Below are 14,128 nucleotides of genomic sequence, written 5' to 3'. Positions count from 1 at the left end.
GAGTTGTCTGGTGCCATACACTTACAAATACTGGATGCTTTGAGTACTTCTATACATTCTGCAATATGTGTGATGAACTAGTAAAGATTAATTTGTTTTCAAAAATAGAATTTTATTGATGGGTGAAAGCAGTGAAAAAATGTGCAGCTAAAAAAGGGCAACACAATACAAATTTCGAACATAAATTAACTGAACAGAACTTTAAATTTAAAAAGGCAGCAAAGATTTAAGAAAAGCAGTTGCTAGGTGTCATTTCAGTGCACAAATGCAGTCCATTTTAACTACACATACAGCAGCCGTGCCTCTTGTAGATCAATGCTGTATGTGAAGTTGCAGTTGTCCTTACTGTCTGCTAGCGTGGAGTGGTGGGGTACGTATGTGACCCATAGTGCCAAGTGGATTGTTGTGGGGTGTAGGAAGATGCCACTATGGAGGTCTCCAAGGACTGCAAAGGGTGGCAAATCCAGGATTGTTGGATCTCTAGGCCAACTAGAGTTTGCAGCATGTGTGTTTGCTACCTGGAAGCCCCATTATGTCCTGGTGCATCTCCCTCTCCTTTTCCTGATGAGATTCTTGGGTCTTTCTCCATTTTCCCGTGTTCTTTCTATCTTTCTCCATGCCTTCTTCCATTGGCCAGCCAGGCCAATTCAGCACTGGCTTGTAGGATCTCCTCTTCTTTCTCCTTCACATCAGAGTCAGGCGTTCCGTGGGTATGAAGAGGGTACCCTTCAAGACCTCAACAGCAGCAACTATAGCTAAAACAGACATGTATCATTGTATTTACAGTCACAACAAGTGAAATATAAGGTTCAAAATTACCTTCTCTCATTCCCGTAAAAAAACGTTAATAAGACATACTTCTTGACACTTCAGCTGTGGAGTGCCTCTGCATAGCACAGCTCTCCATCCCAGCCAAAGTGAGTATCAAAGTGGTCACATGGGGGGGGAGGGCATTAACATTTTCAGTTGCTGAGACAATTTGGTCCCTATTTTTATGGGTATAAGTATAGGGCACTGGCACTGAAAATTGGCACTGTTTTCCACAGGCCGGGGTGATTTTTGCTGAAATCACAATCCTGAGGGTAACAAAGGCACAGAGAACACAGCTTCTGTTGGCTTCCTGAAGCCTCCTGGGCCCACATGCCACTAGTTTACTGCAATGGTGTCAGCTGAACTTAGTACAAAGTAGTGTGGGAAAATGTCCTACCATGAAGAAAGAAAGAAGGCAGCCTTCCCTAGAAACCTGTGGGAGAGGCCTGCAGAGTCCATGAAAGTGTCATTGAAATCTCTCAGGAGGACAGAAGGGACATTTCTATGTGCATCAACAAATTGCTTTGCATACCCCACACTGAGAATGAGCAGATACCCACTCTACCCGTACTGCTACTTCTTCTCATATGTGTAAGGCAATGAAAAGTTGATACATATGTCTTTGGTAACTTAGGATGGCCCAGGCCCATCTTTATGTTTAAACAGTGTAAGGGAAAATGCATGCACACACTTACCCAAGTTTCCTTCCCCTGGATCGGGCTCATCCGTGGTTGGCTGGTGAGACCAGCTGGACTGCGGTGGAGTCTTAAACAGGTTCTGGACTGCAGCATAGCGGGACCCTCTCATCACGTGTTCTTTCTACTCCTCGTTGCTGTTCACAGCAGGGTTCTGTGTGTTGGGCTCCACCGAGGTATCTGCAATGGGCTGCTGGGTGCTGGTGAGGTCTCTGGCAAGTATGGCATGCAGCTTGTCATAAAAGTGGCAGGTCTGTGGCTCAGCACCAAATTGAGTGTTGTGTTATGGCCCCCTCAATTCCTTAATTTCCACATGGTACAGCTGATGATCTCTGCTACACCCCTTTTGCCTGCATCCCCTGTGAAAATTGTTCATAGATGTCCATGTTTCTATGACTACTCCTTAGCTGTGCCTCTTCTCCCCACAGGCCCAGTTGATTCAATACCTCCTGTCTACTGCAGGCAGGAGTACTTCTGGAGCGTGTAGCCGGCATAGCTGGTTGGGCAGCTGCACACAACCAGGGAGAGCTGCTAGGTGTGCTTGCCAAGCTGGGCAATCAGTCTTTCATAAATACACAGGGTGTTTTTAAGGGTGGAAGGGGGCTTCCAGTCTCTGTTACCCCTGGCCATGAAGTTTACAATTGTGACCAGAGTGGTTAGTGTTGGGCATTGTGGGACAGCTGCTGCAGGTCTGTTACAGCTGACACAGGTCACACAGTGTCTACGCTCACATTGCATTGATCACAGTCTGTCAACAGTGACTCATTTCTGTTTGGGATGGTGGTTTTGCTGGCCACTTATGTCGGCGGGACACAAATTTGAGTGTAGACACATACACAAACAAATCAATGAAAGGTGACTTATGTCAACTTAACTTTGTAGTGCAGACCAGGCCTGAGAAGCAGTGGTATTAACGCAAGTTTTTAGACATTTGGGGAACACTGGGTGTGAATTCTCATGATTTCTTTGAGATTAGCATATTTTTTAGCCGCAGTTAATCTGACTAAGTAGCTTTGGTTACCTGTAAATATAAACCAGTAGAGTCTCTGTGAAAGTGTGAAAAGTTCTCATGCATGGAAACCAGCAGTGTGGAAATGATTTTAATAGGGACTATTAAGGCTGAGTTGTTTGCTTTTACAGCCTCCATTCTTCTGGGGAGGAAGGCTGCTTTTACTTTAAATTGATACATTTATCTAAATTAAATAATCTGAAGATTGCTTCCGATTATTATAAGCACCCATTTCATACCTATCTCTTTATAGAGATAGCTTCCCCTGCTCTCCAGAATGGCTACGATCACCCCTATCCACTCTTTGCAATGTCTCACTGCATGTGGGGATTTCTCACATACCTTGAGAGGCATTTGGGTGCCCCTTTCTATTCGGCTGCTCTGAAGACTCAGGCCTTTCTCTTTCCTCCTCCTTTTCATCAGCTCTCTGTGCTCTTTTTGCTTGTTCTGGACCTCGATCAGCACTGTGATGAAGGAGTTCTTCACCTCTTTCTCGAACTCCAGCTCATCTCGACGAGCCAGCTGCTGCACCAGCTCTTCTGAGTAGTCACGGATGGCACTCTCCACGTGATCCAGCAGCTCGGCCAACTCAGACACTGACATCTGTTCCAAACCTTCACAATCAGAAGAGGTACACGTTCACTTAAAAATACTGGATGCAAATGGGTGATATTGGGCAGAGATTTTGTGTATTGTGAGCGGAATGTCAGAAAAGCTCAACCAGTGCCACAGACACATGGCACTTTTAAGCCTGGCTGCTTAAATTATGATTCATGTTCATTGGTACAAAACTGCTAAATTAAGTACAACACTGAATACGACTATAAAACCTGCCAGTTTCCAGAAGTATGACTTCAGCCAAGTTTCATTAGGCTGAGGTAGCACCAAACAAAGCAGGGTTGGTCCTGCTCAGACCTTCAATGAAAAGCCAGGGTACTGCAGGAAATAGAGTTGGTGGTGAAGTAGGAAACATTTTGGGCAAGGTGCTTATTTGCCACATAAGTCCAACATTTAGGTGCCAGGGAGATCCTCAAATCCCCACTCAGCTGCCTCCTAACTCTGTAGGCACCTAAAATCCATAGATCCATAAAACCCTACCAGGAAGCATGCACAGTTTAGGCACCTTCATACTTATCTCGTGCCTAAGCCCCAGTGTTCCTGCACCTATCTAGGTGTTCCTGCATCTTTCCTGAGGGGCTCAATTTGGGCAGAGTTCTCAGAGCCCACTTAATCACATAAAATGGCCACCAGAGGAGGAGGTGGCGCCACCCTTATGACCTTTAGATCACTGACTACTGCATTCACCCAGGATGTGGGAGACTCATATTTAATTCCCCCTCTCTGCCACATGAGGGGAAGGTATTAGCACTTGAGTGTCCCCCATTCTTGGGAAAGTGCCCTAACTACTGGGCTACATGGAATTCTACAGGGGGGCGCTCTCAGTTTCTCTTGAGGAAGCTGTTCTACTGGGTAGAAAAAATTATACTTTGGACACATTTTTTGCTGCCCCAAGCAAAAAAAAAAAAGCCGCTTGGACTGTGTCACTCCAAGAATGGACAGAATGCCACCCCTTAGCAGGTGCTGCCCCAGGCCTGTGCTTCCTCTGCTGGTGCCTGGATCTGGCCCTGATTGGACAAGATCAACAGAGGGAGAATGACTCTGCTGCCCAGTGATTAGGGAAACCTTCTGGGAGATTCATGGTACAGTCGCCCTGCCTCAGTGCCTATGTAATTGTTTATATACAGGGTAAGAGCTCCAACAGAATACCCCACACCTGGTGGTTAGGGCATTCTTCCAGAAGGGGTAAAACCTACATTCATGTCCTCGTTCCACATCAGGCAGAAGGAGGAACTGAACCTGGTTGGCAAACTCGGCAATAATTGCATTATTTTTTGTAAATAAGTATGGTATTACCTCATCTGGATGCACACCTAGCTCAGAAGAGGGGTTGTTAAAGAGCCCAGTAAAGTAAACCAATAACAGAGCTAAGAGAATATTGTGGCTATTACTGGGAGATGATACTTCCAGGTGCCAGAAAAGTTATCAGGTTTTGGTTTGTCCAGGCTGAGACCCTAAAAAATCAAAAGCCCCGCATGTGTTTAAAAGGTGCCACTGGCAGATAGGGAGGGGGCAAGTGCTCAGCTCAGCTCCGCTGGAGTTTGATAGAGAGAGAGCAAGTCAACCTGCTGGAGGCTGACAGAGAGATTGACTGTGAGTTAGGGTCTGCAGCAAGCAAGCTGTAACTTGGTGCCCAGTAAGAATAGGGGTGTAATAACCTTAGTCCCAGATTTGGACCTTAGCGTCCAAGATATGGGGGTTAGCATGAAAACCTCCAAGCTTAGTTACCAGCTTGGACCTGGTACCTGCTGCCACCACCCAAAAAATTAGAGTGTTTTGGGGCACTCTGGTCCCTCTGAAAAACCTTCCCTGGGGACCCCAAGACCCAAATCCCTTGAGTCTCACAACAAAGGGAAATAATCCTTTTTCCCTTCCCCCCTCCAGATGCTCCTGGAGAGATACACAGACACAAGCTCTGTGAAACTACACAGAGTGACTCCCCCTCTCTGTTTCCAGTCCTGGAAGCAAAAAGTACTTTCCTATTCCCCCAGAGGGAATGCAAAGTCAGGCTAGCAATCCAACACACAGATCTCCCCTTGACTTCTTCCTCCCACCAATTCCCTGGTGAGTACAGACTCAATTTCCCTGAAGTAAAGAAAAACTCCAACAGGTCTTAAAAGAAAGCTTTATATAAAAAGAAAGAAAAATAAGTACAAATGTTCTCTCTGTATTAAGATGATACAACACAGGGTCAATTGCTTAAAAGAATATTGAATAAACAGCCTTATTCCAAAAGAATACAAATCAAAGCACTCCAGCACTTATATTCATGCAAATACCAAAGAAAAGAAACCATATAACTTACTATCTGATCTCTTTGTCCTTACACTTGGAAACAGAAGACTAGAAAAAAGAAACTACTTCTCCAAAGCTCAGAGAAAGCAGGCAGCCAGAAACACAAAGACAAAGACACTCAAATCCCTCCACCCAAAGTTGAAAAAATCCAGTTTCCTGATTGGTCCTCTGGTCAGGTGCTTCAGGTGAAAGAGACATTAACCCTTAGCTATCTGTTAGGGTCTGCAGCAAGCAAGCTGTAACTTGGTGCCCAGTAAGAATAGGGGACACCAAGGCAAAGTCATATCTATGTAGGGGCTTGAGGGGCGTGCCAAGCACAGGTAAGACAATATGTGTATAGGTCTCTTTGTTATTTTTAAATCAACTTCTCAAAGCTTGGTTGGTTATTTGGGCAAAATAAAGCATTCTTTGTTCTGGAGAAGCTGCTTCTGTGTCACTGAGCACAGACTCCCCAAAGGAGAAGTCTGGCAGGGTCTATGCTCAGTCGGGCTTGCTCGATAACACAGTTGGTGCCCTGGGAGGTGTAACCCAGAGACCCCGTCAGAGAGTGGCTGGATTGCAGGATTCCACTCCAGAGACTACAGAGGCCAGAGCCTGCCACTTCAAAGGAGAGTCCTTGGGAAGTGGAAGAGGGTCTCAGAAAGGGCAGCCTATACTTCGGTCTCCCACATCTGGCTCAGTGCTCTGTCACTGGGCTAAAAGTTATAAGACAGGCACCACTTTTCTCTTCCTTGTGAGAAAGGGGTTAGATACCTAACTCCAGGAGAGGATTCACAGCTGTGAATCCTGAATGGAGAGATTACCCCCTCTAATCTGGATTTAGGTGCCTAACTCCTCTGGGATGGTGGGGCTTAGGCCAAACACCTCTCCTCAGCATTTCCTATTGGCTAGTTTAGGGAGCTCCTGGCTCAGATCCCATTCTTAGATACCTATCTCTCCACATGCATTGTACAGGGAGCCTGGGCACCCAACTTGGGGCTGTGGACCCCATTGGGTGGCAAGGCATCTAAAAGTTAGGCACTGCAGTGATGAGTGTTGTGACACCAACAGCCTTTTGCTCCAGCAGTCAGTATGGAAGCAATATTCCTCCAAGGCAGTAGGGGGCTTTAGGCACTGGAGGAACCAGCTTTCAGATAAGATGTAAAACCTGCTGTGCTGACCACTTGCAGTTATTAAAAATCCCATGACACTTTTGCAAAGAATAGTTGTTAAAACTGATGTCTTGGCCAAAATAATGCCTAAATACTATAGTTAATACCTGAGAATGGCTAGATAGAAATGCCAGTTTGGGTAACTAAATTGGTTCTTTGACATCCCCCCTGTACTTTCCACTTGATACAAATTAATTCTAATTCCTGCTGAAAAATGTTGTGCAAAGTTGCTGCATGCTGTTAAAAAGTTGTTTTTTCTGCATTTCAGAGACAACTGCATTTCAGTAGTGATGAAATAACATACATACATATACATATGTAAAAGTTTGTAAGGTGCTTTGGTATCCTTCTGAATCAAAAGAACAGTGAGTAAACTTTTCAAAAGCACTTAGGGGCTAGATCTTGAAAAGGAGTTACATGTTGCAAACACCTAACTCCTATGCAGACCCCCCATATAATGCCTGGGAAGAGTTTGGCACCTAAGAATGACATCCTCAGCCACCCGTAAGCTGAGCATACAGCCAGCTAAACTAGCCCGCAGCAAAATGTGGAGCAAAGGGGAGCGGTTTAGAGCCAGATTCACAGATTTATTTAGGCACCTATCTCTGCTGAGGAGTCTCAGCTACAAACACTCTTCAACAGTGTGACCAACCCCCACTTACAATTGTATATGCTGGGCTGAGTTTCTCTCAATCTCTCCTGTTGAAGCAATAATTACATATTCATTGGGAGAGAGAAAGAAAGTGAGAGATTAACTTGATATTCTGGTGGCTAGGCACTCGTGGGAGAATCAGGTTCACGTCCCTGGTCTACTAAAAGTTCAATTATTTATACAAAGTGAAACAGCTCCAGCCGGAGAGATTGAGACTATTATAGCATATGCAGTAGCCTAGTGGTTAGGGTCCTTTACTAGTGAAAGGGACCTAGGTTCGGTTTCTTGCTTTAGAACAAGGGGTTTGACTCTGACTCCTGCACAAGTACCCTACTTGTTGGATATCACACAAACAGGGCCCCAGGTAATCCTGACCAGTTTACCTCAATCTCAGAGGTAGCTAGAAAGGTAATTGGAATTTACCTCACCATTCTGAGGAAAAAATTGTTTAATACAGAGCAATAATCATGTATATGGATGAGGTTCAAGTCACCTGAGTATATTTCAATACATTTTTATTTTCAGTCAGTTTTTAATGGCCTGTAAGAATATCGCTTAAATATGATAACATGCTGTATAGGACAGGATGTAATAATATGCAGCAACACATAGCAGGAATACATCACACACACTAACCTTCCCTAACAGCTAGACTGCAGTGCAATAATAAAACTGTGATCACTTGTGGAGGCTTGTGGCTGTGGCAGACAGAATTTTCACCACAGCTGGACCAAGGAACTCACTGCCAGCTAAAGTAACAATGACCATGGACACTGATGACATAAGAGCTAATTGCAAACCTCTCTCTTTGCCTAAGCTTTCTCACTCATCCCCTTCTATATTTAAAATGCAACCTCCCCCACACCTAACTCTTGGTCTCTCATCAGCCAGGAAGAAGGGCAATATCATGGTTGTAGTTTTCTACTCTTGGGAAGTGCTTAGTTACTATAGTGACTGTATTGAAAAACTGCCTAGACAGATGGTTTATGTTTGACATAAATGTTGTAGCCCTGGTTGTGGCAAATACATTTTTCTAATGGCCAAAGTGTACTTTTTTTAACTTTCCTTTTTCTCAAGAATTGATGAACTGGTGTTTACTCAACTGTATACAATAAATAAATAAATAAATCACCCACCCTCATGCAGAGACAGGACATGAGCAATTCTATGGTATCCAGCTTTAGGGCTAGAAATCAGGAGGTTAGAGGGGTGACATGAAAAAATCCAGTTTCTGACCATTTTTACTGATTAGCTAATTTCTCAGGTTTTGGAGTAAAAAACACAGTAAAGATGCATGTTGTCAGTTGACAGACCAGTCTGCTTGTTTTTGGTTGTCCTATGACAGGAGTCGTTGTACAGGCGGGTGTGCAGGAAGGTTGCCTGAGTGCCTTTTTCCAGACTGTGCCACTCAGCTGTTTTTTCTTCCTCCACTCTGATTGGCCAACTGTTTTTACTTCGCTGGTTGATGAGCCACCTTCTCTTGCTTCTTTCTTTTAAAAACTCCACTGATTGGCTGACTGTAGGGTTTTGTTGTTGCTTTTGCTCTTAGAGCTTTAGGGTCACTAAACCCATTTTCTACCCTGGCCAGCAAAATGACGCAGGCTTCTCCTGTCCTATGAACAATGCTTTATTGTCTAATTTTTTAATAAAAATATAACTCTGACTTCCAGGCTTTCTAACATTTGTGTTGATTTTCTAATTTATCATTTCAAAATTAAATATCAAAAATGGAGACAAAGTATGACAGCCATAAAGAAATCCATCATTCTATATCAATGTCTTTTCAGGGGAAAAGTTTTATAAAACATCTTGAAGGAGTTTCACTTTCCAACCAAACTCTTTCTCTTTCTGTTGATATACCTATTGATAGATATAACTATCGATAAAAAGGTGTTGCCACCTCCCGACACCTATTTAGCATTCCAACATTAGCCCTCTTAACACACCTTTCCACTGGAAGTTCATGGTAGCTTGTGTAGCGATGTGAGACTCACCCCTGTGGCACCTCCTGCTGGTCTCTCAGGGAATTAGCTCCCAGCCTCCAGAGCACCTTCTGTCAGCCAGTGTCTCGCTACCGCTGGGCCCCTGTTCCCTCCCAGACTCCGGTGCCCCTTTCCACTGGGGTGCTGCCACCTGGAAGTAACCGCTCAGTTTCTGGGTCTCCCCCCTTCCAGGGAACCCCCACCTCATATCCCCACCTCACTTCAGTATATGGCTACTGCCTAGTCCCTATCTAGCCCCCATTCACTGGGGCAGACTACAGTATCTAAGCCACTCATCACAGGCAAGGGAGGGTTGGACCTGCTGCCTCTGCCTACCCTTGGGCTGCCCCCTGCAACCCAAGTACCTATTCAGCCTTATACTAGCCCTGCAGCCTGGGGGTTTCCAGGCTGGAGCTCCCCAGCTTCTCTGGTCTTCTCCCAGCCTTGCTCCACCTCAGATACTCAGGTACACTACCCAGCGGCCAGGCCTCTCCCTCTCAAAGGCAAGAGAGAGTCCGTCTGCTCCTAGCCCACTGCCTTCTTATATGGGCCAGCTGGGCCCTGATTGGGGCGTGGCCACAGCTGAGGCTGCTTCCCCAAGCAGTCTGAGCTGCTTACTGCCAGACACAGCCCTCTCCTGCGCTATTCTAAGCCCTTTATAACAGAAGCGGGTGACCCCCCTGCTACAGCTTGTTATTCAGCATCATTCTGTAGTCCTTGTCAGATTCATGGGTTTCCAGGATATAGTTCACATCCTATAAATTTGATTTAGATTCATTATTCCTAGATGTACGACATTGCATTTTGTAATACTGAATGAGGAATCATGGCTTTAATATGTGTTTTCAATTGTCACTATTTGGAATGTTAAGTAGTTGCTGAGTGAATGCAAATCCCTAATAACGCTGGTGTTTCACCTCTGGAACATTTTAACTAACAGTTTTACAACATAGGCAGTTTTTCTTGATTACCTACTATATTGAGCATTCATTTTGTCAGTTTATTTGGTTATTTTTTGTATTTGAGGACTTCAAGGAGTGTTACAATCATCAATGAACTCTTACAGTTCCTCTATGAGAAATTAATTATCTCTTTTTAGAGATGAGTAAAATGAGGCCCCAAAAAGCAACTTCCTTCTTTCTTTTAAATGAGAGTTCGGAGAGGACTTTTGTTGATGCTCTTTTATTTTCTTTTTACTATAATGATCTATCACCTCTAGTAGAATCATAGAATATCATGGTTGGAAGGGAACCCAGGAAGTCATCTAGTCCAAACTCCTGATCAAAGCAGGATCAATCCCCAACTAAATCATCCCAGCTAGGGCTTTGTCAAGCCTGACCTTAAAAACCTCTAAGGAAGGAGATTCCATCACCTCCCTAGGTAACCCAGTTCAGTGCCTCACCACCTTCCTAGTGAAAATGTTTTTCCTAATATCCAACTTAAACTTCCCCCACTGCAACTTGAGACCATTACTCCTTGTTCTGTCATCTGCTACCACTCAGAACAGTCTAGATCCATCCACTTTGGAACCCCCTTTCAAGTAGCTGAAAGCAGCTATCAAATCCCCTCTCATTCTTCTCTTCTCCAGACTAAGCAATCCCAGTTCCCTCAGCCTCTCCTCATAAGTCATGTGCTTCAGGCCCCCAATCATTTTTGTTGCTCACCGCTGGACTCTTTCCAATTTTTCCACATCTTTTCTGTAGTGGAGGGCCCAAAACTGGATCCAATACTCCAGATGTGACCTCATCAGTGCCAAACAGAGGGGAATAATCACTTCCCTCAATTTGCTGGCAATGCTGCTATATATACAGCCCAAAATGCCGTTAGCCTTCTGGGCAACAAGGGCACACTGTTGACTCATAGCCAGCTTCTTGTCCACTGTAACCCCTAGGTCCTTTTCTGCAGAACTGCTGCCTAGCCATTCAGTCCCTAGTCTGTAGCAGTGCATGGGATTCTTCCATCCTAAGTGCAGGACTCTGCATTTGTCCTTGTTGAACCTCATCAGATTACTTTTGGCCCAATCCTCCAGGGCCACCCAGAGGATTCAGAGGGCCTGCGGCAAAGCAATTTCGGGAACCCCTTCCATAAAAAAATTGCAATACTATATTGCAAATTGCCCCACTTGCTCCCTCCCACGAGCAGCCCTGGGAAAAATAAACCTTCCGCATCTCAGCACAAACCCAGTTTTGAGAAAAATTCTTTACAAGTTTCTCAGAATCAGCTAGTGCTAAAAGGCACTACAGCTCATTAAAAGAGTTGGACAAATAATTTCTGTCAAAACTTTTTTTTATCGAAAACTAGGGGTTTTTAAAAAGGAGAAAAAAATCACGGACAATGTCTGCTTTCCTTCAAAATTTGTTGTGGTTTTTTTAATTGAAAAGCTGACATTAGTCTGCCAAAACCTGAATATGGTTTGGGGTGTCAGAAGTGTGTGGCCAAATATTTGCTGCTTACTGTGTTTGATTGTTTAAAGAAACAATAAAAAATTCTGCTTAAAAAAAATCCAAAACTTTTGAACCACCTCAGCTTGTGACCAAATGCCTGAGCCCATCCAGTCAGAGATTTTTCCAGGTTTCTGATACTCTGCTGGCTTCCTTGACTCATAGCTGTCTCCATAACTTTGGGTTCATTTAGGTTAGAACATAAGAACTGGGTCAAACCGAAGGTCCATCCAGCCCAGTATCCTGTCTACCGACAATGGACAATGCCAAGTGCCCCAGAGGGAGTGAACCTAACAGGTAATGATCAAGTGATCTCTCCCCTGCCATCCATCTCCACCCTCTGACAAAGAGAGGCTAGGGACACCATTCGTTACCCATCCTGGCTAACAGCCATTAATGGACTTAACTTCCATGCATTTATCTGTTTCCTAGAGACTGGCTCCATGGGGTCCCTCACAAACTGGAGACGGTTACTGTGGGTTTGTCTTTAGTATAGACTATGTACATACTACAAGAACTGAGTATTTGAGCTTGTTCCAGAATTTGGGATGAGCCTATGTTGTGAAAACTGACATGCTCAAAATAACATATGCATGTGAATGGACACAGGGTGTTAACATTAAATTAACCCAGGGGAGGGGGTTGCACTCAGAGGTTTGCTATGTGAAAGGGGTCACTAGGACAAAAGTTTGAGAACCACTGAATTAATCCCTCTGAAGCCTCAGGGAATGCAGGCAGGGGGGTCTCCCTTGGTAGAGTCGGGAAGGAAGTAGATGGTGTAGGCTATTGCTCTTCCCATGTGATCCCTCCCACAGTGGCTAATTTTAAATGAAGCTACCCTCCCCTGACATGAATCTCCATATGGCACTGAAATTAAATATAGACTATAATTTGGCATTTGAGAAGTGAAAGGAATGGTAGCCCTAATGGAAAAGTTAACAGCTTGGCTCTTCTGCAAGCCTCAAACTGCGGAATGAGCTTTAGGGTAGGGAAGGCTGTGCCTCCCAAACAGCCTGGCCCTGCCCCCTATCTGACCCCCCTCCACTTTCTGCCCCTCAACTGCCCACCCCCCTCAGAATCCCCAACCCATCCTGCTCCTTGCCCCCTCACCGTCCCCCAGAGACCCCCACACCCCTGGACCCCAGCCCTGCTCCCTGACTGTCCCAACCCCTATCCACCGCCCTGTTGAGTCCTGACAGACCCCTGGAATGCCCACAAGCCAACCCCCCACATTCCCTGTCCCCTGACTGCCCCCCCAACCTCTGCCCCCTCCCTGTCCCCTGACTGTCCCTGGGACTCCCTGCCCCTTATCCAACCCCCTCGGCCCTGGCCCCTTACCCCCGGCTCCTCCCTCACCCGAAGCCTCAGCGCGTCGTATCCAGAAGCTTCCCTGGACAGCTGCAGCGTGGCTCAGGTGGGGCTCTCCCCACTCAGAGCCGCGTGGTAAGGGGGCGTGGCTGCGAGCTCCAGCGGAGCCTAAGTTCCCTCCACTTGGCCTGGAGCTCGCAGCCCCGCCCCCTTACCACGCAGCTCTGAGCGGGGCAGAGCTCAGGGTCCCCACTGGAGCCACGCCGTGCCACTGTTCAGGGACGCTGCTGGATGTGCTGAGGCTCCAGGAGAGGGGCAGAGATGGGGGTCGGGCCGGAGCTAGGGCGGGAGCCTCACCCGTTCTCTTGGGAGCCCCTGTGGAGCCCGGGGCCTGGGGCAAACTGCCCCACTTGCCCCCCCCACCCCCGGGCGGCCCTGCAATCCTCTAATTTGTCTAGGTCCCTCTATATACTATCCCTATCCTCCAGCGTATCTACCACTCCTCCCAGTTTAGCGTCATCTGCAAACTTGATGAGGGTGCAGTCGACACCACCCTCCAGATCATTAATTAAGATATTGAACAAAACCGGCCCCAGGACCAACCCTTGGGGCACTCCGCTTGATTCTGGCTGCCAACTAGACATGGAGTCATTGATCGCTAACCTTTGAGCCTGAGGATCTAGCCAGCTTTTTATCCACCTTATAGACCATTCATCCAGCCCATACTGCTTTAACTTGCTGCGAAGAATATTGTGGGAGACTGTATCAAAAGCTTTGCTAAAGTCAAGGAATAACACATCCACTGCTTTCCCCTCATCCACAGAGCCAGTTATCTCATCATAGAAGGCAATTAGGTTAGTCAGGCATGACAAGGCTTGGCGAATCCATGCTGACTGTTCCTGATCACTTTCCTCCCCTCGAAGTGCTTCAAAATGGATTCCTTGAGGACCTGCTCCATGATTTTTCCAGGGACTGAGGTGAGGCTGACTGGCCTGTAGTTCCTGATATCCTCCTTCTTCCTTTTTTTAAAGATGGGCACTACATTACCCTTTCCCAGTCATCCAGGACCTTTTCCAATTGCCATGAGTTTTCAAAGATAAAGGCCAATGACTCTTCAATCACATCCACTAACCCCTTTACCATCGTCGGATGCAGCGCATCCGTCCC

The 14,128-nt window shown here is 45.9% G+C and overlaps 1 protein-coding gene across 2 annotated transcripts in view; it reads right to left on the bottom strand.

The window, feature by feature from the left end:
* The window catches only part of FEZ1 (fasciculation and elongation protein zeta 1), a 163,338-nt gene that overhangs the window by 53,574 nt on the left and 95,636 nt on the right, over positions 1-14,128 (bottom strand). For both annotated transcript variants that reach the window (XM_050921709.1, XM_050921710.1), the window contains one exon: positions 2,857-3,128. In XM_050921709.1, the coding sequence (XP_050777666.1) occupies positions 2,857-3,128 (272 nt within the window). The remainder of the gene's footprint in view (positions 1-2,856; positions 3,129-14,128) is intronic.

Source organism: Gopherus flavomarginatus, chromosome 13 (genome assembly GCF_025201925.1).
Source record: "Gopherus flavomarginatus isolate rGopFla2 chromosome 13, rGopFla2.mat.asm, whole genome shotgun sequence".
Lineage (NCBI taxonomy): Eukaryota > Metazoa > Chordata > Testudines > Testudinidae > Gopherus > Gopherus flavomarginatus.
This window is presented reverse-complemented; position numbering and strand designations above follow the sequence as displayed.